General features: G+C 34.3%; 1 protein-coding gene across 2 annotated transcripts; it reads left to right on the plus strand.

Moving 5' to 3' along the window:
* The first annotated feature begins 141 nt into the window (after positions 1 to 141).
* On the plus strand, positions 142 to 23,805 carry LOC123708275 (nuclear pore complex protein Nup214). 2 transcript variants are annotated; one of them, XM_045658927.1, is made up of 28 exons: positions 142 to 330; positions 420 to 558; positions 629 to 795; positions 958 to 1,130; positions 1,462 to 1,673; positions 2,407 to 2,527; positions 3,893 to 3,980; positions 4,473 to 4,575; positions 6,352 to 6,505; positions 6,936 to 6,972; positions 7,055 to 7,322; positions 8,253 to 8,311; positions 9,321 to 9,515; positions 9,835 to 10,004; positions 10,436 to 10,597; positions 11,602 to 11,781; positions 13,833 to 14,239; positions 15,599 to 15,739; positions 16,523 to 16,651; positions 16,911 to 17,348; positions 17,434 to 17,526; positions 17,607 to 18,555; positions 18,847 to 19,019; positions 20,296 to 20,394; positions 21,184 to 21,244; positions 21,928 to 22,067; positions 22,716 to 22,839; positions 23,712 to 23,805. In XM_045658927.1, the coding sequence occupies exons 1-28, from the start codon at positions 292 to 294 to the stop codon at positions 23,740 to 23,742; spliced, it is 5,052 nt and encodes a 1,683-aa protein (XP_045514883.1). In that variant the 5' UTR covers positions 142 to 291; the 3' UTR covers positions 23,743 to 23,805. The 2 variants fall into 2 exon arrangements, with proteins under 2 accessions (XP_045514883.1, XP_045514882.1); XM_045658926.1 differs by having other exon boundaries at positions 143 to 330; positions 22,713 to 22,839.
* Positions 23,806 to 24,231: the final 426 nt, after the last annotated feature.

The raw sequence follows: 24,231 nt of genomic DNA on the forward strand, positions 1-24,231 counted from the left end.
ATGGGCTGTTGACAGTTTACATGTTGACATTAGTCACTGTCAGTATTTACGTTGTTACTTAAAATATTTAAAGTATTTTATGAAGCCCTATTTACTACCATTACTTATTATTAATCAAAGAAATTGGAAATTATTCTATTAGTAATTTATAAAATAAGAAGAAACTATTATTTTTGTATTGCTAAATTCTATTCTTAAATATATAAGAAAGTAAATAAAATTAGTTGATTTTCCTTCAATAGGCTTAAAACTTATTAGCGAGGGGTTTAATTGTATGCGAATCCTATTACGATGGAAGTTCAGTTTGGATCAAATCCTGTAGATGAATCGGTAAGGAACTTAAAAATTGCCTTCAGGCAGCCGCCTTATTTAAATATTAAGCTTATATAGCAACTAGCAATAACCTATCGGCATTTCAGAATTTGCTTTACAAACTACAACGTAAAGTTAAGGTGTTTAATACGTCTAATTCATTACCTCATCGTGGATATAATTTAATTACTACATCAAGCAAGTATGGAATTGTTTTTGTTGCATCTCCTCAGGGTGTTTTGTCTGGTAAGTCATTTAATTATATATTACTTTTTCTCTTGCTTACTTTTTAATTACCATATCAATTTTTTTGCAGCTTATACTATCAAAGAACTAATAGACCCAGTATCTGAGCCAAGACATTTGTCAACAAATCTTCAAATACAACCTACTCATATAGCCGTGAATTGTGACCAAGAATGGCTAGCTGTGGTTGGAGGCCAAATGCTTTTGATTTATAAAATAACTGATTTTCAAAATCTTGTGAGTAACAACAACTTCTTAACAATTAAAAAAGTTTTACTTTAATAATAGAAATAAATAAGTATGTTTAAGCTGGATAAGAAGATAATATTAAAATTAAGACATAAATATAATATTAAGAAATTAGTGTAGAAGTACTAAAATAATATTCTATATTTTCAGGCTGTAGGTCCTTCAATATCAATAAAATGTGAAGTAAATCCATCTACTTTTCTATCATCCATACAATGGAATCCTTGCATCCCAGATACAATTGCCTTAGTGTATTTTGATGGTACTCTAATAGTGAGCCAAGTAAACACCATGCAGAAAAAACAAATACAATCAAATGCCAGGTAAAATAAATATTAAAGATATTAAATGGGATTGTAGTGCTATAATCAATCAAAATCATGAAAAAAGATTTTCTCTATATTGGAAAAATACAAAAATCCTGGTAATTTTCATATAGTATACATACAATGTTGAATTTACACCGTTTGCCTTGCACTATATGAATCGAAAATTCTGATTTGTTGTTTTCATAAAACTAAATAACCTACTGAATATATTACATATCAAGAATAGACTGAGCGGCTCAATATGACAGGACAATATGTAAATTGTGATTTTATAATATTGTATTAAAGAATTTTAGGTGTAAAAATTCATATTCTAATAATTCAGGTGTATGTGTTGGAGCCCAAAGGGTAAGCAACTTGTGACTGGTAATGCTGATGGAACTCTCTGCCAGTACAAGCCTGATCTGTCTCCAATGAAGTCTGTGCCAGCACCGAATTTGTTTGAAGGAGCACCGGTTGAGGTCCTTGCCATTTACTGGATATCTACTTTTCAATTTGCAGTTGTATATAGGAATGCATCTGACAATAGCCGACCAGGTAGTTTATATTATCACATCGATTGAGAATTAATTGGTATTTTATAGTGTCCAGATTGGAAAACAGCAGGCTTACTACTGAAAGATACGCTTGAATTTAATTTGAACAAACACATGATTCATACTTTTTAAATGTGATAATGGTTTGAAAATACCATGTCAAAAGTCAGCTATCATTTGAGTTCGTCAACATCCACTGGTCATTGACCTCTCCTCTAAATTTCCAGTATGAGTATATCAACAACTATGCTTTTAAACCAACATTTATAAATTATTTCAATCAAAGTAAAACGAAAAATTTTAACAGTTGGAAGTTCCATCCAAGTTTGAATACAAACTATATTTTTTATCTTTCCCTCTTCCGTTGACAGTGATTTTCACAACTATCTTTACTAGATAATCTGGTATTTAAAAAACATCCCAATATAAATGGAAACTTAAATTTAATAATTTATTGAAGTAGATTGACAGAGAGAAGACAGAGATTGACACTCATTTTATTCCGCTAATAAAATGAGTGTCCATTTCCGATTGCTTTTTACAGCTGCCAATATCCTAATAACATTTTAGTGAGGGAAGTTATCTTACTTTTAAAATGTTCATCAATATTTCTGTCTTAATTAATACTGACTCTTAAAAGGTTATTGCCTGGTTTGATTGAGTCTAAAGAAATAAAGGTGGTATGAGAGTCAATTCTACTGATATTTATTTATATATTTTGTGCATAATTTCAGTGGTCACAATTGTAAACACTCCAAAAGGTGGAAAACCTTCATGCCTGAACTTAGAAGATATATGCTACAGTATGGGCTCTAACCGACCCTGGTTTTACTATTTACAAGGACTATCCCAATGGTATGATTCTAAATTATTTTACATTTTTAATTAAGGCCAACATTTATATCTGCCTCTAATAAATACACATTTCCTTCTTTTTAATCAATATATACAATAATATTCACTATGAACCTGTGATATATGTGTCCTTCGGCGTTTTAGTTGGTCACAAAGAATTTTACTGAACTATGTATGGTGTACCAAAATATGATACATAATCCATTAAATGATTTTTTTTTTGTGAAAAATCCATTAAATGAAATGTGTGCATAAGAAGTGAAACTTCTTTATAACCTTATTTGTCTAAAAATGATCTCTATGCAACTGTACAGAAATTGGTTAAATTAGATAAAGTTTAACATAAGGCTTTTATTATCATAGACATGAATACAAATAATACAATTATTTCATTTTAACTTATTACAGAATTTCATGAATTGTAATAGAATTATTACTATCATTATATATTTTTGTTATTAATGGCTTTGAATCTCTTCGAATCAACCGTGATAGGGACAAAAAAAAAGATGGCGCGTAACTGAAAAATGTGACGCGTAACCGAAAACTGTGGCGGTATTTTTTTTACCAACGCCGATAAAGAAGTTTCACTTCAATAATTTTTGATAGTAAAATAGCAAATACTGTAGTTTTTATCTAATTTAACCAAAAGTTTAGTTTCGTAATTTTTATCTGTCGTTTTTTAGGTATATTTGTGTAGATCGGGATAATTTAAATAATATCGTTACCTTATAATAAAATTTCGTATAAAATATTATGGTTCTACCATAATAGCGTGCGGCTAACAGTACACGTACTAAGCGCGTATCGAGTTTGGCTTCTGTCTCCACCGTCAGTGCTGTGTGTAACTTTTGTGTTCGCACAGTGTTGCGTCTTGTTCACTGAGAATATTTTCTGCAGTCAGTTGCTCGTATGGACGGGCAGGTATACGTTGTGCTAGTCTCCACGGCATTAGACATGCTTCCTTTACTTCCAGATTATACTCTTGCACTCGTGCACAAACAAATCATTAAATATATTCCATTTTAATATTATATGTGTATACATATTATAAAGTGTCTGCATCTATACTCTCGCCTATATAATTCTATTTAAATAATCGCCGCGCTTATTTACCCGAGAGAGAATAAATATGCAGGTTTTAATTGTATACGAGTATATAATGTCAATCGTGCGAATATACGGACAGCCATGTTTTTTTTTTATTAAAGTATTCCTACAGCTACTCATTAAACAGTTACAATATACACAAAAGCCAAAAACGGAATACACATTCAAACATAAACATAAAGCACAGTTTTATCTATTTGTACAAAAAAAATCAAAAATATTATAATTTTAATTACAATGAGTATAAATTTACAGGAACCTAATCATTGCGTCGTCATCAAACAGTATGGAGATAGCAACAATGGGATCCAAAGATAGCGCCAACTGGATACAATGGTGTCAGGTAGGTTAAAGCTTAAAAAATTATACGAAATCGAAAATTTTAGTTTTTATCTCTGGTCTATAAAAACTAAAATTGTTGGGAATAAATTTGTATAAACAATATTTTTTATAATGAAGTATCTTAAAAACAATTTTGATATGTTTATTTAGATCTTGGGTGTTCATTGTATAAAAAAAGCAACTCAGATTTTACATAATTAATATCCAAGATAGCAACACTGTTATAAGGAATTATTTTGCATATACTGTAAATTCAAACTAAGCTACTTTAAAGTTATTTTTATTTTAGTTCTAGTGCTATTTATAATTTTAATTTTTGTTATGCACTTCTTTTTTATATGGAAGCATGGCATGGCATCTATTTCTTTTTTTTATGGAAGAAAGCAAAAATCGTTAGCGTCGAGGCTCGTTGCCTAATAATATTTAACCTGTTTTTTATATGTATGTATATTATTAATTTATTTCAATAAAATTTGAGTGAAATTGATTTCAGAGCGATGAAGCTCGACCAGAGTTACCACTAACAGATAAAAAACTGGAAAATTATCCCGTTGGTCTGTGTGTGGATACCGCTGCGGCACACCAGCTGCCTTGGGGTAAGTCATAAATAGAAAGAGAAATTTATAAATCTTATAATGAAATTTGAATAATAATATGGGTATGCAAGGCTGTTGAAATTCAAAAACTCCTTCAACAGTGTACGGTTCCTGGGTCAACGGGGTGCTTTAAATAATAGAGGTTTATTGGTTTACTCTATATTAACCACTCGCGGGTTAATATATATTCTAATGTGAGCGAAATAATGACGTGCTAATTGCTATGTACCGAATAAATGCAATTTTAACAGTCAAAGAGAGTGCCTGCGTCGGGCTGTACTCTCGGGGCGTAACTCCCATGATTTAGTTAATCTCTATGAAACGAATAACTGTAATGTAGAAGAGAGTGCCTGCGTCGAGCTATACTCTCGGGGTTTAACTCCCATGATTTAGTTAATCTCTATGAAATGAATAACTGTAATGTAGAAGAGAGTGCCTGCGTCGAGCTATACTCTCGGGGTTTAACTCTCATGATTTAGTTAATCTCTATGAAACGAATAACTGTAATGTAGAAGAGAGTGCCTGCGTCGGGCTATACTCTCGGGGTTTAACTCCCATGATTTAGTTAATCTCTATGAAATGAATAACTGTAATGTAGAAGAGAGTGCCTGCGTCGAGCTATACTCTCGGGGTTTAACTCTCATGATTTAGTTAATCTCTATGAAACGAATAACTGTAATGTAGAAGAGAGTGCCTGCGTCGGGCTATACTCTCGGGGCGTAACTCCCATGATTTAGTTAATCTCTATGAAATGAATAACTGTAATGTAGAAGAGAGTGCCTGCGTCGAGCTATACTCTCGGGGTTTAACTCTCATGATTTAGTTAATCTCTATGAAACGAATAACTGTAATGTAGAAGAGAGTGCCTGCGTCGGGCTATACTCTCGGGGCGTAACTCCCATGATTTAGTTAATCTCTATGAAATGAATAACTGTAATGTAGAAGAGAGTGCCTGCGTCGAGCTATACTCTCGGGGTTTAACTCCCATGATTTAGTTAATCTCTATGAAACGAATAACTGTAATGTAGAAGAGAGTGCCTGCGTCGGGCTATACTCTCGGGGCGTAACTCCCATGATTTAGTTAATCTCTATGAAATGAATAACTGTAATGTTGAAGAGAGTACGTAAGAAATCGTCATGCTTGTAAATGAGCAAAATGTGCGAGCTTCGGCACGTACATCATCACGCTTATAAAACTAAGAAAGCCTGAGTGAGCAAACTGTACAGCCTTGGCTCATACAAACAGTACGGACAAAACTCCCCACAACATTTCAATTAGACTTAAATCATGTATTTATTTATACTTTGTTACCATAATATACATAATTATACAAATAAAAAACAAAAAGTAAGAAGGATACATAATTTATTAGGCAACAGGCGGCCTTACCGCTAACAAGCGGTTTGTTCCATGCAACTCTAATATGGGACAATAAAAAAAAAGAAAAGCCTATCAACATGATTTGGCATTCTTTCGCTCAGCGACTTTAAAGGCCAATTGAAACGTTGAGTTAAGTAAAAAAAATGTTAATAAAGTCGATTTGCGGACCTGTCGTCCGTTTAACGTGACGAAGTCGTAACAAAACATTAATGAAATGATTGCATACTTAACGCTTGGAGTGGAAGGGAGATAGATGCAAGGGTACAATAAGCATAACGAGACAATAAGCGTAACTGGACGATAAGCGTAACGGGACAATTAGTCTGCTTTTTCGTGCGTGTGCGTGCAGCCTTTCATCGACATTTTCTCGTTTATTTATTTATTTGATATTTCAGGTGAGAATGAAGTCTTACCTCCCATGCCGTTCCTCTTGGCTTTATCCCACACTGGTATGCTGACTATATTCAACATCATCAATTTGGATAAAGCCGCTCCACAGATATGCACACCCATACAAGCACTATCATTGCCGGAAGCTGCGTTTACAAGGTACAAATTTTTTTATAAGGCTTACATACAATTGACGGCCTTATTTCTAAAGATCGATGTCAACTAGGCAACCAAATTTGTTGAAAAAAAAAATTGTACCGAGTCGAGATAAATATTATACCGGGTTCGAAAGGAGAATAATTCACTAGAAAAAAATATTAGAAAGAGTTTTTATAAAGACATGATTAATAAAAAAAAAATTAAGTGGTTGCCTGGAAGAGATCTCTTTCTTATTTAATTATTTTGTTTTGCTGTATTTCTGTATTACTGCAACGAATTGTTGATTAATTAAGTAATTACATTTTGATTTTCATTTAAATTTTGAAAATATTATATGAAAATTAAAAAAAATAAGTTAAGAAAAAACTCTTGTCTGGAATTTAAGGATTTTGTTTGTTAAATCATTAACTGAAAACATTTTAATTTACAGTGAAGTACCAAATGATGTACCCGCTCAACCGCAACAAGTAAGTTGCTTTGAATTAAATTTAAAAAAAATACTCGAAAAATAAGCTAGAATAATGCAATTTATTTTTAAATAATTCACAGCTAACACAAGAACCACCAAAACTTCAACCAATCACTCAACAACCACAACCAATTGCCAAACCGCTGCAAGCAGTCAACCAGTCTCAACAAGTTGCCCAACCGTTTGCTCAACAAGTTGCCCAACCGTTTGCTCAACAAGTTGCCCAACCGGTCGCTCAACCAGTCGCTCAACCGACCCAACAAGCAATAAGCCATTTTGGTCAACAATTTGCTCAATCCCATGTGATACCAAAAGTAGAGCCATCAACTGGATTATATTTGGCACAAAGTAATTGTTTATTGAGTTTCAAAACATTTCCTATTAAAATATTTTAATTTTAATTTCTGGAATAAGTCTAATAATATTCAGTGTTTTATAACTCGAAGGAGGTTCGAACTCCGGCTGTGCTCTAATAGACGTTGTCTATGTACCCATTTAACACTCGTACTGGCAAGGAAAACATCGTTAGGAAACCAGCATACCTGATACCCAAAAAGGTATGTAGCAGGCACATAAGGTTGATTATTTGAAATTATCACGAAACAGGTACAGAAATCTGAGCCTGGGGCTCAGGTCTAAAATTTTAACGCCACCGGTTAGTTAATATTTAAACTACGATATTTATCCGATACCGATATCGGTATCGGCAATATTTTAATAGCCGATACAACGATACTTTTCAAATTTCGCGCTTTAAAAAAGTAATGTAAACGCGCATCTTATTTAATCTAGCGCGTTGCAAACGAGGCACGGACTATCTATGCCCCTCTGGCCTGCTTTGTCCCCGCGTATACGATTTTGCTAGACACTTTGGCTTTTAACGCGTAGTATATTTTTCGATACTAAATAAAACACAAAAATCTTATCGATGTTAATTTTTATTACTCACAGTTACTTATTTTAATTTAATTATTAATCTTAATTTTAATAACTAAACCGTTAATCTTAGTCAAAATTTGACTGTTTATTTTTACTAAACTTTAACGGTACTGGTATCGGCGATATTTCTATAAGAGTGTCGTTATCGAATCGGCAAAAAGCGTATCGATGCATCCCTAATTTAAACTATGAAATAACTCGGATTTTTTACTATTGACACAGCCGCTTATATGATAAGCCGCCTTTTTAATTTTTGAAGAACAATTTAGTAATTCTCATTCAATGTTGTAAAAAAATTTTTTTTTGTAAAATATGTCAAATAAATATTTTTTACTATAGCTCCTAAATCTTCAAACGCTCAAAAGCCATCGGCTGCTGCGGTGACGGCCTCTGTTAAGGTAAGTTATTGATATTTAAAAAAACATTTTTTAAAGTAAAAAATTTATCTAAAAGAAAACATTACAAGAAATACAAATCTAGTAAAAATTAGAAAATATTAATGAACTGATGTAATTTTTTTGTGTATGTAATAGCTCATTATAATTGCTGCTCCTGTGGGTTTTCTTAAAATACATACTTCCTTGTAATATATATAACTAATAGTTTTTTTTTATGAATATTGTAATATAATTTTGGATATTTGTGCCACTATATATCTGTCGCAATAAAGTATTTAAATCAGAGAGTTAATTGAATCTCTTGACAGTTAATTAAAAATCGATATTCAATCAAGTCGCTACAATTCCGTCAGATAATTGAGTGAACGAAACGTACCACGTACGAACGAAACCATTTACAATAAAGCAAAACACGGTTAATCCAAGCTGTCAGTTCTTCACGATGATACCGAAATAACAATAACAAATGAAATAATCATGGCGGAGTCCTGTTTCACAATTGTTAATCAACACGCTGGCTTTCGGTCAGACATATAGTTAAACGTTTTCGACGATCTTTATTTAAATCAAAATGCTAGCGACTTGATTGAATATCGACATTTAATTAACTATTAACTCTGATTTAACTACTTTACTGCGATATATCTTTAAAGAAAACACTTTTAACCGGATTGAAGCTATCTACTATTATTTTACATAATATAATTTTTCCGACGTTTCGCGTGCTTTACAGCGTGCGTGGTCACCGTGACCAATAATAAAATAATTATAAGTTTATAATAATACATAGCTTCAATCCGGTTAAAAAGTGTTTTCTTTCAATGTGTAAAAGCTATTTTAACAAAAGACTATGCGATATATCTACCACGAACATAAAAAAAACACATTTGATTTATTAAATTATTACAGTCAGGCTTATGTATCTTGAAAACCTAAACTTATTATCAAGGGATCGAATTTTTGGGTTCTACGCAAAAACAGAAACTTATCCTTGTCAAAATATATATAGGTAGAAACAAACGCGCCATCTGCCGCCGAAATTGAGAAGTCGAAAGCGGAAGCAGCGGCTATCAAACGTGAGCAAGAGAAAGTGAATAAAGCCAAAGTAGAACAAGAGTTGAAGAATATACTTATAAAGGAAGTCAACGATTTCCAGTCGGAGCTGCATAGGTTCCGTGTTAATACTTGTGAGAGTCAGATCAAGGTAGGTTTTTTTACTTAGGGATAGGTACTTACTTGACCAGGTTATCTCTTGAGTCTGGCCTTATAACCCGATATTATAGTGCGAGAATGTGTGCGTAAAAATAAGAACAATAACCAACTTTCAAATTGAGATAATATTTTATCTTAGAAAAACGATATGTATTTTTTTTTCAGAAGAACAGTTTCTCATATATCTGTTTTTAATCACAAATTACTTAAATTAATTAATTTTCAAGTAAAACCTTTTTGTGCTAAATAATGGCACACTCAGGGTCCAGAAAATTGGCAACTTTGACACAAAACTGTTTACTGATTGCCAGATCCAACAACAGCTGGAAGCGGTCAAACCAGACTTAGACCTTCAAAACTTGGACGGAGAGCAATTAAAAAAACAATGTGGTCTTGAAGAATTAAGGGACTCCATTGTACACCTCAAATTAGAGCTTGTGAGGACCTGCGCTGTAGTTGCCGAAGCCAGGACAAACGCCGAGTAAGTTTTATTTAATTTTTCTATTATTGGTATTAAAAAAAAAAACCTCAAAAAACTACTTATGTTAGTAGAAGAGGGAGTACGTACATACCATGACTTGTACCTATTTTCCCTCTGGATCATATTTAATGAGAAAACACATGGTTTCTTGGAAGAAATGACAATGTGATGGGTACATTAGGCAACTATAATAAAATAACTAATAAAAAAATAATATCTATATAAAAAAAAATAGAACTTACAATATGGTGTGGTGGTTATTTCCTAAAGTCGTTTAAAAAGCAAAGAAATGAAGAGAATAAAACGAAATAAAAGATGGCGTATTCCGATCGACCATGTCTCTAGTTAAATTAGTTTTTTCGTTTTACATTCTCATCCCCTAGCCTCTGTTTGAAAATAATTATACAAACCATGTTTTGAAAATCTTTCAGAGCGAAGGAGCATTATGAGTGGAGCCAAGTGGATCCGCTCACCGCCAAACGTTTCTCGTCCATCAAGCAACTTGCGTACTACGTACAGAACCAATTAGATCAGGCCCAAAGGGAGCTGGAGAGCAGGTGGAATGATATGGCTTCGAAGACGCAACGTGGGAAGTATGTATAGTTGCTATATATCAAATCACAAATTCATTTATTCATATAGGTAACTGTATATTTAGAGCAGTGTTGGCCTAGTCAACGAGCGACTCTCATTCCTGAGGTCGTAGGTTCCTTCCCTGGCTGTGCACCTATGGGTTTCTTTCCATGTGCGCATTTAATATTCGCTCGAACTGTGAAGGCAAACATCGTGAAGGAGCCGGTTTACCTTAGAACCAAAAAGTCGACGGCATGTGTCAGGCAAAAGACCCTATAAGATTGATAAATAATCATATAACCAATACAGAAATAAAAAGACCTAAAGATATTTGAAGAAAAAAACAAAAATGCCGTTTTCAACCTATGGGAGGTTGTAAATCAAGGAGGTCAAGCTGTACAGCGGAGAAGTGGCAAGAAAAAAGTTTCTTGCCACTTGTTGTTGGCGTAGAGACGCAAACCAACCACCTTTTACTATACGTTGGTTGGTTAAATTGTTGGAGGTGTTGGAGGAATTGTGTTGCCATACTCCATAATATGACATATTGAAAAGATGACATACATACACTTTGTTGGTGCTATTGTTATATCTGCCCTTTTCAAATCTCTAACAGTTTAAAGATTTATGACATAAAATTTCAAAAAAAAATTTATCTATGTTTTAGCAAAGTTTACTGATATCGGCGGATGTTATCAATTAGTGTAAAACTTGGCAATATTGCATTTTCCCAATTAAGTTCCGTTAAACGAAAATTACTGCTTATTGCATATACAGTAGTCTGTAAAACATGTTTTTGATCTAAGGTTCTGTTAATTTTATATTTGTTTTTTAATAATGTAATCAAATCATCACATACCCAATGATTTAGAGCATGTTTCTTCTGTTATTTGAAAGTATTATGACTTAGAGACATTAACTTATTATTTATTAATCTATATATAAATGTTCGACATTTATAAAAGTGTGTTTATGTACTGAAAAGGATTATCTTTAGCGATATTATGAACTATTAAAAAAATTTCAGAGGTGAGCGTATGATTCGTCCTATACTAGATGACGTATACCAGCCATTGGTGGAGCAGCAAGAAATTCTTTGTCGCCAAAAAGCCGTACTTCGAACCTTAAGAAGTGCAATGAACGAGTGCAGCATCACGCCCCTTTTCAAATCCAACTCGCTGCTACGGAGCACGCCCTTTAAGAACAAGTGAGTACCAAATATGATCTATCGATTGTATTTTTTTGACGTGACAACATCTTATAATTCGATGGAGCCGCACGAAAAAAACATGACTCATGCGGCGTTACCTCGCTCTGAGGCGTTCCATTTAAGGCTTGAAGTGCAAGCGAGAACGCGAAACGGACGACAAAGAGGCATTTACCTACGTCTCTATATCTATACAAAATATCTATGAAACAAATAAAATTAAAATTGTCTTTTGAAAAAGCAACCATTCCATCAGCATTTTCTTATGACGTCACGTTCAACTATCGTCAGTAAACCGACTTTACAGACAACCGATTTTTTTTAAATAATATTAGGTCCTTACATATGAAATTAGCGTTTTGTATGGGAGGAACAAAAAGTCGAATATTTTAAAATATAATATATTTAATTAATCAAAGTATGAACCATTGTTTTCTATGCACTTTTGCCATCTCATAGGTAGTTCATTGATCCCTTTACTAAAAAAACCAGTCGGACGGGAATCAATAAAATCTGTGAAGGCGATTTGGACTACCCCATCAGAGTTAATTTTTTTCCCTTGCAAGAAGTTGTCCAGATTTCGAAAAAAATGGTAATCTGTTGGAGCAATGTCCGGGGAGTACGGAGGATGTCTTCCAATTGAAGCTCTTCTAATTTGGTAGCCATCTGTTGTGCAGTGTGTGGTCTAGCGTTGTCGTGAAGTAGCAGTGGCGTGGAGCGATTGACCAGCCTAGGTTGTTTAGCCGCTAGCTTTTCCATCATGGTTTGCAATTGCTGACAATAGACATCAGCCGTAATAGTCTGGCCAGATTTGAGAAAACTGCAATGAACAATACCGGCACTAGTCCACCAAACGCTTACAAGTAACTTTTTTGGGGTTAATTTTCGCTTGGAGCAGGATTTGGCTGGCTGGCCAGGATCCAACCATTGCGCTGAGCGGTTCCAATTATCGTAAAGAATCCATTTTTCATCACAGGTAATGATTCGGTTTAAAATACCTTCATTATTGTGCCGGTCCAGTAATGTAACGCAGCAGTCGTCGCGCGTTTGCCGGTTTGCTTCAGTCAATTCGTGAGGTGTGGGTACCTTTCAAGCTTTTTAATCTTCCCAATTTGCTTCAAGTGAATTAAAACAGTTTTATCACTAACACCGCAGCCTGCAGCTAACGGACGTGGTTTGCGATGGATCCGCTTCCACAATAGCCTTCAATACTTCATTATATACTTGGGTCTCAGGCCGTCCACGGGCTTGTTCTGCAGTTCGAAATTTCCAGAACGAAAACGTTGGAACCAAAAACGAACTGTGTTTTCTTTTGCAACATGACCGCCATACACATCATTCACCCTTCGAGTCGTTTCCGCAGCACTAGTGCCATGGCGGAACTCGTATTCGTAAATAATGCGATACTTTAAGTTTTCCATTTTGTAAAATGAGACGCAAACAGAAAAAAACAAATGAATGACGGTCATAGAAGCACAAATACATGAGTAAATAGCTGTACAAATTTGAATTTGGAATTCCTTACCAAAGAGGAGAACATCGTGATTAAAGTGACCAGTACGAAATACGCCAATTTCATATGTATGGACCTAATATCTAGCTTCCTTCATCGTCAGTTGCTCATTGTATCTACCAGTCTATCAGTTTTTTTAAATATCTACACTTCTGTTTGATCATGATTATACAATTTTTACATGACAGAAATATGATGGTGACAATACTGATCTAATGCTAGTCTCCACACCCCTGTGTTGTACAGAACAATTACAATTATTCCGTGACACATGACTCATGTTTAAAACATGAGTATGCTGCGTATAATACACTCTTTACTTGGGAGATAAGCGTCGGCTGTGTGTGTGTGTTTATGAAACCTAAGTCATTGCAAAATATGTAGAATCTCCTATGTAGAATCAGAATCCAAATTGGCTAGCATCATTTTATGAAATATATTTAGTTACCATTTTAAACAAATAAACTAAATCCATTGTAAATATTATACTTGATTTGTGTAAGTTTTAATAACTACTTGTTTAATAATAAATTTACAGAGATCCCCTATCAAAATTAACGAAGAACATTCTAAATATGAGTATGGAACCACAGGACAACAAAGATAAAGAGCTATCCTCACAGAAGTTAGACGCACTTCGCGACATGCTGTCAAATCATAGACCAAAGAAAATTAAACCTGTTAGCGTTGAAGTACGACAATATATGGAGAACCTGAGGCAGAGGTACGAAAAAGGAGTAAAAGAGAGAGCGGAAAAGAGGGACATGGAAAAGCAATTTGAAAAGCATGAACAGATGAAACTAGAAAAGCAGGAAATCGAGGCGGAAATTCAGGCGAAAGCCAGAATTCAGTATCAGTTAATGGAAGCTAAGAAGGAACAAAGAATTGAAGCTGAACGACAAAAGGATATTAAGCCGCAATTCAAAACAGAACTTCCTGCTGCAGGTGAGACTGTGTGCTATGTATTTTTGTGTTGTCATTATGGGTCTAATGCATGCGGGTTTCCGAAGGCTTCCGCAATGTTTTCCTTCGTTGTACTAGCGAGTTTTACATTACGTACAGACAGTAACGTAACAATAGGGTGGCAGGGCTGGCAAATACAACGGGCCCAAGAGGGCCCCTGCTCAAGAGGTCGCGAGCTCAAATTTTTTATTTTTATTTCATTGTAAATGTATTATTTATTTTTGCACTTCTTGCCTATCTTATGTAATTTAATACATTTTTTCTTTACTCACAGTGGATGCCTGGAAGAGATCGCTAGAAAGCGATAAGGCCACCATTTTTCCTTTTGATTTAATTATGTTCAATTTTGTTTTATATTGTAATGTAACGAAGTGTTAATAAATAAAAAAAATGTATGCAGGTTTCCTCACGTTTACTTCACCGAAAAGCTAGCGATTAGATGATGAATGCAATACGCATTGTACTAGCGTGGGGACTATAGACAACTCCCTCTCGCCTAAGAGATTAGTTATTATTGTGGCATTAGTGGGACAAATACAACGTGTAATTGAGTACACTAAAGATCTCGAAGTTCATTAAAATTAAACTGAGTACAACATGACGATTTTTACTGATAGGGCCCCATCAAGAGAAATCCACGGGCTCCAGATGGTATAGCTACGCGAATGGAATAAATCTGGTTGTCAGACGTGATTTGAACGCAAAGGCCTCTGGTATATCTACAAAAAGCTCCTTTGGCGTAGTAATGACAACAAGAATAAATTGAGGAGGAGCTCGCCATTCCCCAACATCGGACGGCTTCATTTCGTGGGAGTTTTAAATATAGAGCGACAAAATGTTAGAATAATATTTAATTAATAAATTTTCGTCGCAATTATAAAAAAAACATCTACTTACTCAAGAAAAATCTCACGTAATATAGTTTTTAATCCGCCCAAAAATATTTATTTATCTACTTCCTAACAACTATTCTTATTTTTTTTATTTAATTTTATTTACTTTTTTCTTTCTTCATTGCTTACACTGCTAACTTTACTATTATTATTATTATAAATATTTGTTTCTACTGAGTATTAGATTCTTATTTGTTTTTTGCGACTGAGGCGCAAACTAGCTGCTGTGGTATCTGCAGAATGACCAGCACTGTGGAACAACTCTGCTCCTCAGCATAATGCTGAGCCAGGGCCAATTAAAACCTTTTTCTTTAAAAAAAAATGTTATCTCTCTATCATTATTCTTTTTTATTTTTTGATTATTGTTATTTTATGTGTTTTGTTAGTAATAAATGTTATGTATATGTCTATATGTCCATAATAAAAATACAATTATTGCAAATTCCAGCTCCAGCGCCACAAATTAACTCCTTCAAAAAGAGTGATCCAAGTCCCAAAGAGACATCAGCACCTGTGGTCGCCTTTGCACCATCTATTAAACCAGCTAAACCGACCTTTGCTAGCTTCTCAAAGACACTTTTTAGCGATGGTATGTATAACAATAATATGTTTCGATAGTTTATACAGTCTCCGAATATGTAGATTTTCTATAATAAGTTATTTGCAAAGAAGATGAAGATTCATATTGATTAATATAATAAAATAAATAAGCTACGGTGCCACATACTTTTTTTGGCGCTGAAATTGGTACTGCCGTCGCCATTTTGAAATGTCAGTCTGACATTGTCTTTTTGTAATTTCTTGGTGTGTACTATAAATAATTTTACTATCTACCAACAACTAAAATATTGTTATTCCTTGCATTAATTATAATGGCAATTATTATCAAATGGTTCTGATTGCTAGGTATCTTATAATTTTTTTCACATTTGATAGGCCTATATATGCCATCCTTGATATACAGGATACATTGCTTTATTAAGACAAATAATTAATTTCGATAGATTATTAAGCCTGCATGACTTCAAATTATTCCCTATGATGGTTAATTTTTCTTCATAGCAATACTAATCCAGCGACGCTGTACGACGGGCCAAGAAAAATATGTAGCACTGTATATAAAAAATGTGCATGCCTAGCAAATGTCATATTAATAGAAGAGTGCTATTTTAATATGAAGAGAACTCAAGTTCAACTCATGTGTCATAAACACATACACATAATCATAAAACAGTAATTGCACGGTTAAAAACCATAACTAAACTTACTTAACAACAATTTAATTGAGAAAAAAAACAGTATTATTTCGTTCGGTTTTTGTAACGTCTTACACAGGACCTATATCACATACTTTCGTACTTAAATATTTCAGTACCAAAACAAGAAGTTTCTTTACCTCAAGTTCAGCCCGTGAAAACGGAAAGCAGTCAGCGATCCTTGAGGGATTACTTACAAAGTGACGGCGAATTGCCCAAAATATGCTCTCCCACAGCTTTTGCAAGTATGTTGTACTTATTTAGGGAGAAAGGGAAACGATATACGTTATATGTTATTCTATTAATTATATTTTAATATTTGTTATTTGTAGAAGAAGTAATTGTAATAAAGCTACAAGATATATTTGACATATAACAATTCTAAGCTTTTAAATATTTAAATAAATATATATTTTGAAAATATTGCCTTTTCGAAATTATTTTTGTTTTTTTACATTCACGTCCTCTATTATGGTCGTTGTTATAATTTTATGTCTTTTTTAGATCCAAAAACTACATCAAATTCAGTATTTTCATCAAAACCAATAGCGGAAATGAGTAATATGTTCAATAAATTGACGAATCCTGATAGTAAACCAGCCAAACCCACCCCTACATCGGATGAAACTGGAGAAGTAGAATCTACCTCAACTCCTGTCAAGACACCCATCCAGCCAGTGAAAGAAAAGCCCTTAGGCAGCATATTCAGTCTAAAACCTACCGCGCCACTAACCAATGTCCAAAATGTTCCTGATGTCCTTAAAAATCAAACTATGCTTGGGAAAGCGGAATCAAAACCAAAGGCTGAAGAACAAAAACCAAAAGAAAATGTGCCACAAGTTGAAATTAAAATAACACCTAAAAAGGAAGAATTGAAGCCATTTACCATCCAGAGCACAACTGTACCGCCCTCTTTGTCTACTGCGCAGTCTGTGTTTATAAGTAATGATATATTTATTTACTCAGTATTATATTTTCTTGTAACTGATAATCTCCTTTGCTTATACTGAAAGTTAAATTTTTCCAGTTGACCCAAAGAAACCAAGCGAAGTTAAAATTGAATCGTCTTTGCCTGCATCGTTTTATACTTCAACTCCTCTACCTTTACCTCAAACTCCAGGTACGACTTTCGTCTTGTTATCTATTGAATAACTAAAACTAGTATTTTAATATGTATCTCTTGTTTGTTTCTATTTGTAGCTTCCCCTGTTGCTCCTACACCTCAAGTGTCCGCAACTGTAACAGTAAAGGCTGTAACCTCACCAAAAGATCCAACACCAACAAATGAAACTAAATCTGATAAAGAAGTTGAAAAACCAATCCAATCTGTGCCGTCTAAAACAGAATCAAGTACACCAACCACGGCATCTCCTGTCACTAGCGAGTCCACAAGTCCAACTGCGAAATCTGTGTTCAGTAGCGCTTCTAAGTCCTTATTCAGCCCTACATCTGAAGCAAAGCCGTTATTCGCAACGACTTCACCAACAACACAGGTCACAACAATATCAACTCCCCAAGACACTTCTTTTGGTCAGGCGGCTACCACACAATCCACTGTTAGCACCACTAGTTCGACATCTTCAGCATTCGGTACCGCGCAAAGTGTGTTTAGCGCTGCCAATTCTGCTTTTGGCACTGCAACGACCACGTCCAGTGTATTCGGTACCACTCCAGCTTACGGCACTTCATCAGTTTTTGGTGCTACGCCCAGTTCACCTAGCGCGGTCTTTGGATCGGCCGCTCAGGCTACTTTTGGTCAAACAACACAAGCCGGTTTCGGAGTGTCCACTACGCAGTCTTTATTCGGGTCAGCTCCGACTACGTCAGTATTTGGTGCCACAACAACAACTCCATCTATATTTGGATCTTCTAAACCAGTGTTTGGTTCAGGGCAGCCAGTGTTCGGAGCAAGTTCACCCTCCTCCGTTTTCGGTTCCCCGACGACTCAATCTTCAGTATTTGGCGCAACTCCCACGACGCAAGCGTCGGTATTCGGATCAGCGCCTACAACGCAAGCGTCAGTCTTTGGATCTCCTACAAATGCAGGCAGTGGGTCGTTATTCGGTGACGGCGGTTCTAGTTTATTCGCGGCTGCTAATATCTCTACCACTAGTCCATCACAATCTGGAGGCAGCTTGTTTGGAGGAAGGTACGTCGTTCTTGCAATGATTACATTGATATAGTATTGTAGCAAAATATTTATCATAATAACGTATATTTATCTTTGGTTTACTAGCACTATACATATTAATACCAATTTATTCCATTATTTGGATAACTTTTACACATATTAACTATTTACGAAATCTGAATAAATAACGTTTTCTTAGTAGCTCTTCGGCCTTACATATGTAACCTAGGGGAGATATGTGTTATATAGTAGGTATACGTCCAAATTCCAGTGGTGTGCTTATTTCATATGATAATTTTTTTATTATAGTTCTGGATTCGGAAGTGCAAATACAAACGTCTTTGGGGCAAAATCTACGTTTAGCGGCTCCAATGCGACGGCTGCGAGCATATTCGGGGGAGGATCATCCTTTAGTCAAAAGCCTGCAACTGATTTCTGGGGTGGGGAAACTAACACCACGCCGTTTGGATCAACTGGCTTTGGTAATATGAAGCATAATTTGAGTTATTGACTTGAAGGTTATGAAAATGGCCAAGATAACATATCTTATGGTTTTTGTAATTGTCTATTGCTTTTTTTTTTAATGTAATAGCAGGCAAACGAGCAAGAGGCTCACCTGATGTGAAGCGATACCGCCGCCCATGGATACTCACATTGCCAGAATGCACCTGCGAGCATTGCCGGCCTTTCAAGAATTGGTACGCTCTTATCTTGAAGGACACGTTGTCGAATTGGTTCGGTAATGCTTCAATGAGCACACTGGTTCCACATAGTGGTGGTGCCCGGTAAAAACTGCCTTTAGAAACGACCAGTTGTGGAACGATGGACGTCGAGGTGGTACGGATGGTATTTTGTATTGTGCCTTGACGTCCGATAATGAAACTCAGCTGCGGGTATTAGACCGAACAACTCTTCTGAACACTCCCCATGGTACATTTACCATACCGCATTCGGTAGAAGATGCAATATAAATTTTTTCTTCATCAATATCGATCATTCTGAACTTGACGTTAGCGTAATATAGGAAACTTTTTTGCCTTAGAGACAGAGTTTTGTTAGAATTTCCATGATATTTTATTCTTTAAAAAAAAGATATACAAGAATAGAGACTCTAGTAACCACTTGTTTAACTGACAGATTTCAGTGGTTCATCAAATTTGACCTCATAATGTGCATTAGTCCGATGTTAATATAGTATACAAACTTCGATGACTGATAAAAGATAAAAACGTATTCTAAACACTACGAAAAACACTAAATTTATTCATTTAGCGTACACAATGTACACTTATGAACGTCAATAAAGAAATACATATTAAATACTAAATTCTTCTAATTTTACATTTAATACCAGGTTTGATCAAGGGCGTAGAACAAAAGAGAAGAACTGGCAATAAACTCTTTTAAACGCCAAGTTTTTTGTTTTACGAAATGTTTGTAAGGTGCTCCAACCATTACACCATGTTCCACATGATTTATTTAAGTATCATAATATATATAAATGAAAAAAGAACAATGATTTGTTCTATACCAGCTGTAGGCATGGTGAAATAGAAACACGCATTTACATTCTTACCTCAAAAATTGCAACACTTGCATCACGTTTTTTCCTATATTGTTTAACAGAATGAGTTTAGGCACATTTTTACAGTTTTTTTAATTACATATTTTATGATATCTATTTTTATATATATGTCCAGTTTACCATTTAATAAGAACAATGGTTTTATCTCTAAATAATTAAAAGGATTTTGTTAGGTCAAGCAGAATCTGGCAGCTTCAGTCAGCCTTCAACGGCTGGACAACCCTTTGGAACTCCACAGCAGACTGCGTTTGGATCACCTCAACAGCAATCAGGTAGTTATTTGTGATGTTTTAAACGCATAGTAATTTCGTTCATCTCTTGAATTTACGTTTCCAAATGTTTCTTTTGTACCGGCACAACTAGATAGATATATATATTAAATAAATATATTTCTTCAGATATTATATACAACTAGCGGACTTACCTATGAATATTGATTTCGAATTGGTATAATTAACTTAAAATGTTTTATGATGTACAACATTCTTTGTTTGTTTTTCTGGCGCGTATATAAATAGTTTTGTTGGTATTCCGACACTGGAACAGGCGACATATAACTGGCCATGTGAAAAACAAGGATTTTCAAGATTAATTCCACAAACAATTAGTGGTTGTAAATATTTTATATGTATTTTATCAATATAATAACTCCGATCGAAGCATTTGCTTTAAACGATATTTATTTTTCTTTCATTCTCTTTGACGATATTTGCAGCACGCATTCTGACAATGTTATGTCAAACCCCATTGTAAGAGCGCTATGCACAAAAAAATATTTGCTATCGTAACAAAAGTCAGGATTATTTAATATGGTGGTTAAGTATTCTTAAACTTTCTAATTTTCCGCGCAATTTTCTTTTTTTTTCATTCATTCATTCAAGAACCTTCTTCTGACAACAAACACGACAAAAAAAAACGCGAAATCGGTCCAGCCGGTTCACACGTGATGCCGTGACCAAGGGAAATAGGGATTCATGGATATATATATATATATTTCTAATTTGCAATCATGAATGAGGGTTTCTATTAAGTTATGTATGTTAAAAAAGTTTTTTCTCCAGCTCCAGGTTTCGGAAGTTCATCTGTGTTCGGTGGGAAGCCAGCTTTCGGTTCCCCTACAAGGTAAATATAGTATATCGTATGGATTGTATATTTATTAAATATATATCTACAATAGTCGTTTAAATGTCAAAGAAGAATAAAGATAATATCATTGGAGTATATATTACTATTTTTCGTCTTGGAACATGATGCCCATTTTTAATTCTGTCTTATATTTAAAAAAGAGAAATATATATTTATTTTTAATTATCCATATCAGAAATTTCATTCTAATTATATCCACAAGTTCTGCTCATTTGTTTCATATAAATTCTCAAACAATAAGGGACAGTTTGACCCGTATGTACGTGATATTTTTGGATATGATTTGAGTATGCTTGATAGGCTTATAACTAAAAGTAATATCTCTAAGTATAAGTAATTTATAAATTATATATTTATAACATATTTTTCTACAATAAGCGTTCAAGACGTATTTAGTCACGTTCGTGACCACCCAGTGAATCGTTATACCTAAATGTTACCATTATGTGGTGGAAAGTAGTAGAAAGTCTAAAATAATATTAACATACGCGTAATTCAATCCTCGCCCCGCACCGTAACGTTACGAATGAGACCCCCCCCCACACACACACCCCCCCTCCAATTAGTTTCTATTATGTAATAAACTTGAACGCAGGAGTGTCATCAAAATTGAGTAATTTTTATGGATAATTGCATTTAATATAATTATTTTCTTTTAGTTTCGGTGGATCAGCTTTTGGTGGCGTAAACAAAAGCCCCGGTTTCGGGTCATCTGCCACTTTTGGTGGCGGCCCGACTTTCGGCGGGACTGCCTTCGGGAACACTTCGCCCGGAAAGGCTTTTGGTGGCGCTTCACCCAGTAAGTATTTGTTATTACCAATAGAATATAATCCGAGAGATGGTTTAAGAATGAGGGGTCGTCAAGTAAAGCAGGATTACCCAGGACAGAGGACTCTAAAACAGCTAAAAAAACTATCAATTGTTTTTTTCTTACCAATTATTTTAATTTATTTATGACCTAGATAATTATAATACCTAGGTACATGTATTAGTACTCTGTAACTCCTTACATCGAGAGTTTTACAGAGAGGATTTATTAAAAGTTACGAAGTACCGGCGCTTACGCAGAAACATTTCACATATATTTCGAGGGTATATAACTATTTATTCACCACTTGTCCACTGAAATATTTGCGAACCAATTTGACTTGGGTCCTGCAAGGAAAGAGCGTACCAATTCTTAAAAGGCCGGCAACGCATTCGCGAACCCTCTGCTATTGAGTGTCTATTATCGGCAGTATCAGGCGATATAACTTAACTTTAGGTGAGACTCCTGCCCGTTTGCCTCTTTTTCTATATAAAAGTTATGAGTAATACCACAATTTTTAGAGATGAAGATTTTGTTTGATCGCGCAAAAAATATCTGGTCTCCATATTATGGGTTGGATAATTATCCAATGTGGTGTTCAACCAGTGATTAATTCAAAATAATTAATTAATTCAGCAGGCTTTGGCACCCCAACGCAATCGAACGCGACGTTCGAGAACTTAGCGACTCAGAACACGTTGACATTTGGAAATCTTGCGCAGAACTCTGGACAGGCGCCTGCTGCCGCGCCTGCCTTCAACGCGTTAGTATTTGTATCTCCAATATAACAAATGACAAATTAAAATGGCATCACATACATTATAAATTTTACGTTTCTAGGCGCAACACACTATTGTAATTTTTTATTTGTCATCATGAAATAACCTTACTTTTTCAGGCATTTTGTTTATACAAAATGCCTACATGCCATGCCTTTTGTTTATACAAAATTATATAAGGTGTATATGGTATAGAGTTCGTGCCCAATCTTCTCAAGATTACTCTAGGGAGGCGCAACTAGTCATTTTGATTATTTTGACATTCAGAAGACCGTTTTAATAGGCCTAATTGATTTAACTATGTGTAGTAAATATAACTTGTAAATTATCTTATTTAATTATAATATTATGATGAAACTTGTTCATATTTTTACGATTTAAATTTTAGTAGAACCGCATATTTGGCCAGCCAACACAAGAGATTATCAATTCTAAATTATATAATAATATTTTTTTTTATTATTCCTTAAATCTTTCGTTGCATAAAATACTTCGATAAAAATGTATTCTTGACATCATTCAATCACCAAGACACGTAAAAAATAAAAAATAAAGTTACGACACGTTGTCTTTTCTAATAACAAAAATATCAGGGGGAATAAATCTAAAAAATATATTTTTTTAAATCGAATATTTTGAATATTTCAAAATCCACATAATGGTTAATATTAGAGTCGAGACTTGCAAACTAAGGTCCAAATTCTAAGTCACAATCTCGTCTTGTTTGTTGTCAAATATGTCAAACTTCAAACATTCAACATGACATTCGAGTTATACTTAGTGCTATGTCTCTACTGTAAATCTTTATTCTAGGTATTGTAAAAGATAAATAAAAATATTCTCTATTTTGTTTCAGATCGCCGTCGTTTACTGGTTGGCGAGGTTGATACTCTAGAATAATTAATAAAATATTTTTAATAAATGTTTGCAAATCAATAATATGTCACTAATAATATTTTTAATAAAATAATATTTTATTTTACACACCTGTTTTTATTTTCATTCACACATTTTAAGATCATCTATTTGATAAAGTTTAATAATAACAAAAAAAAAATACGTCTCATGTATGATGAAATCTTATGGTGATATTCTGAAACGGGGAACGACGCGAACTATTTCAAAATCCAATGTGTGTTTGACAAATGAGAGCACGCTTAGCGTTGTCTCCTAAATATCACCCTTAGCTTTGCTGATACGTTTTTGGTACTCGCTGACCACACTGGTCTGGTAGTAAATGTAAATTTACAATTAATTTAACTTCTTTTCTGACGTTCATAAGTGTACTTGTTTACCTACATGAATAAAGTTATGTTCAGTTTAAGTTTAACCCAGACCTGACCTTGACATTTTAATTATTTGTTATGTGACAAGTA

This window comes from Pieris brassicae, chromosome 4, assembly GCF_905147105.1.
Source record: "Pieris brassicae chromosome 4, ilPieBrab1.1, whole genome shotgun sequence".
Taxonomy (NCBI): domain Eukaryota; kingdom Metazoa; phylum Arthropoda; class Insecta; order Lepidoptera; family Pieridae; genus Pieris; species Pieris brassicae.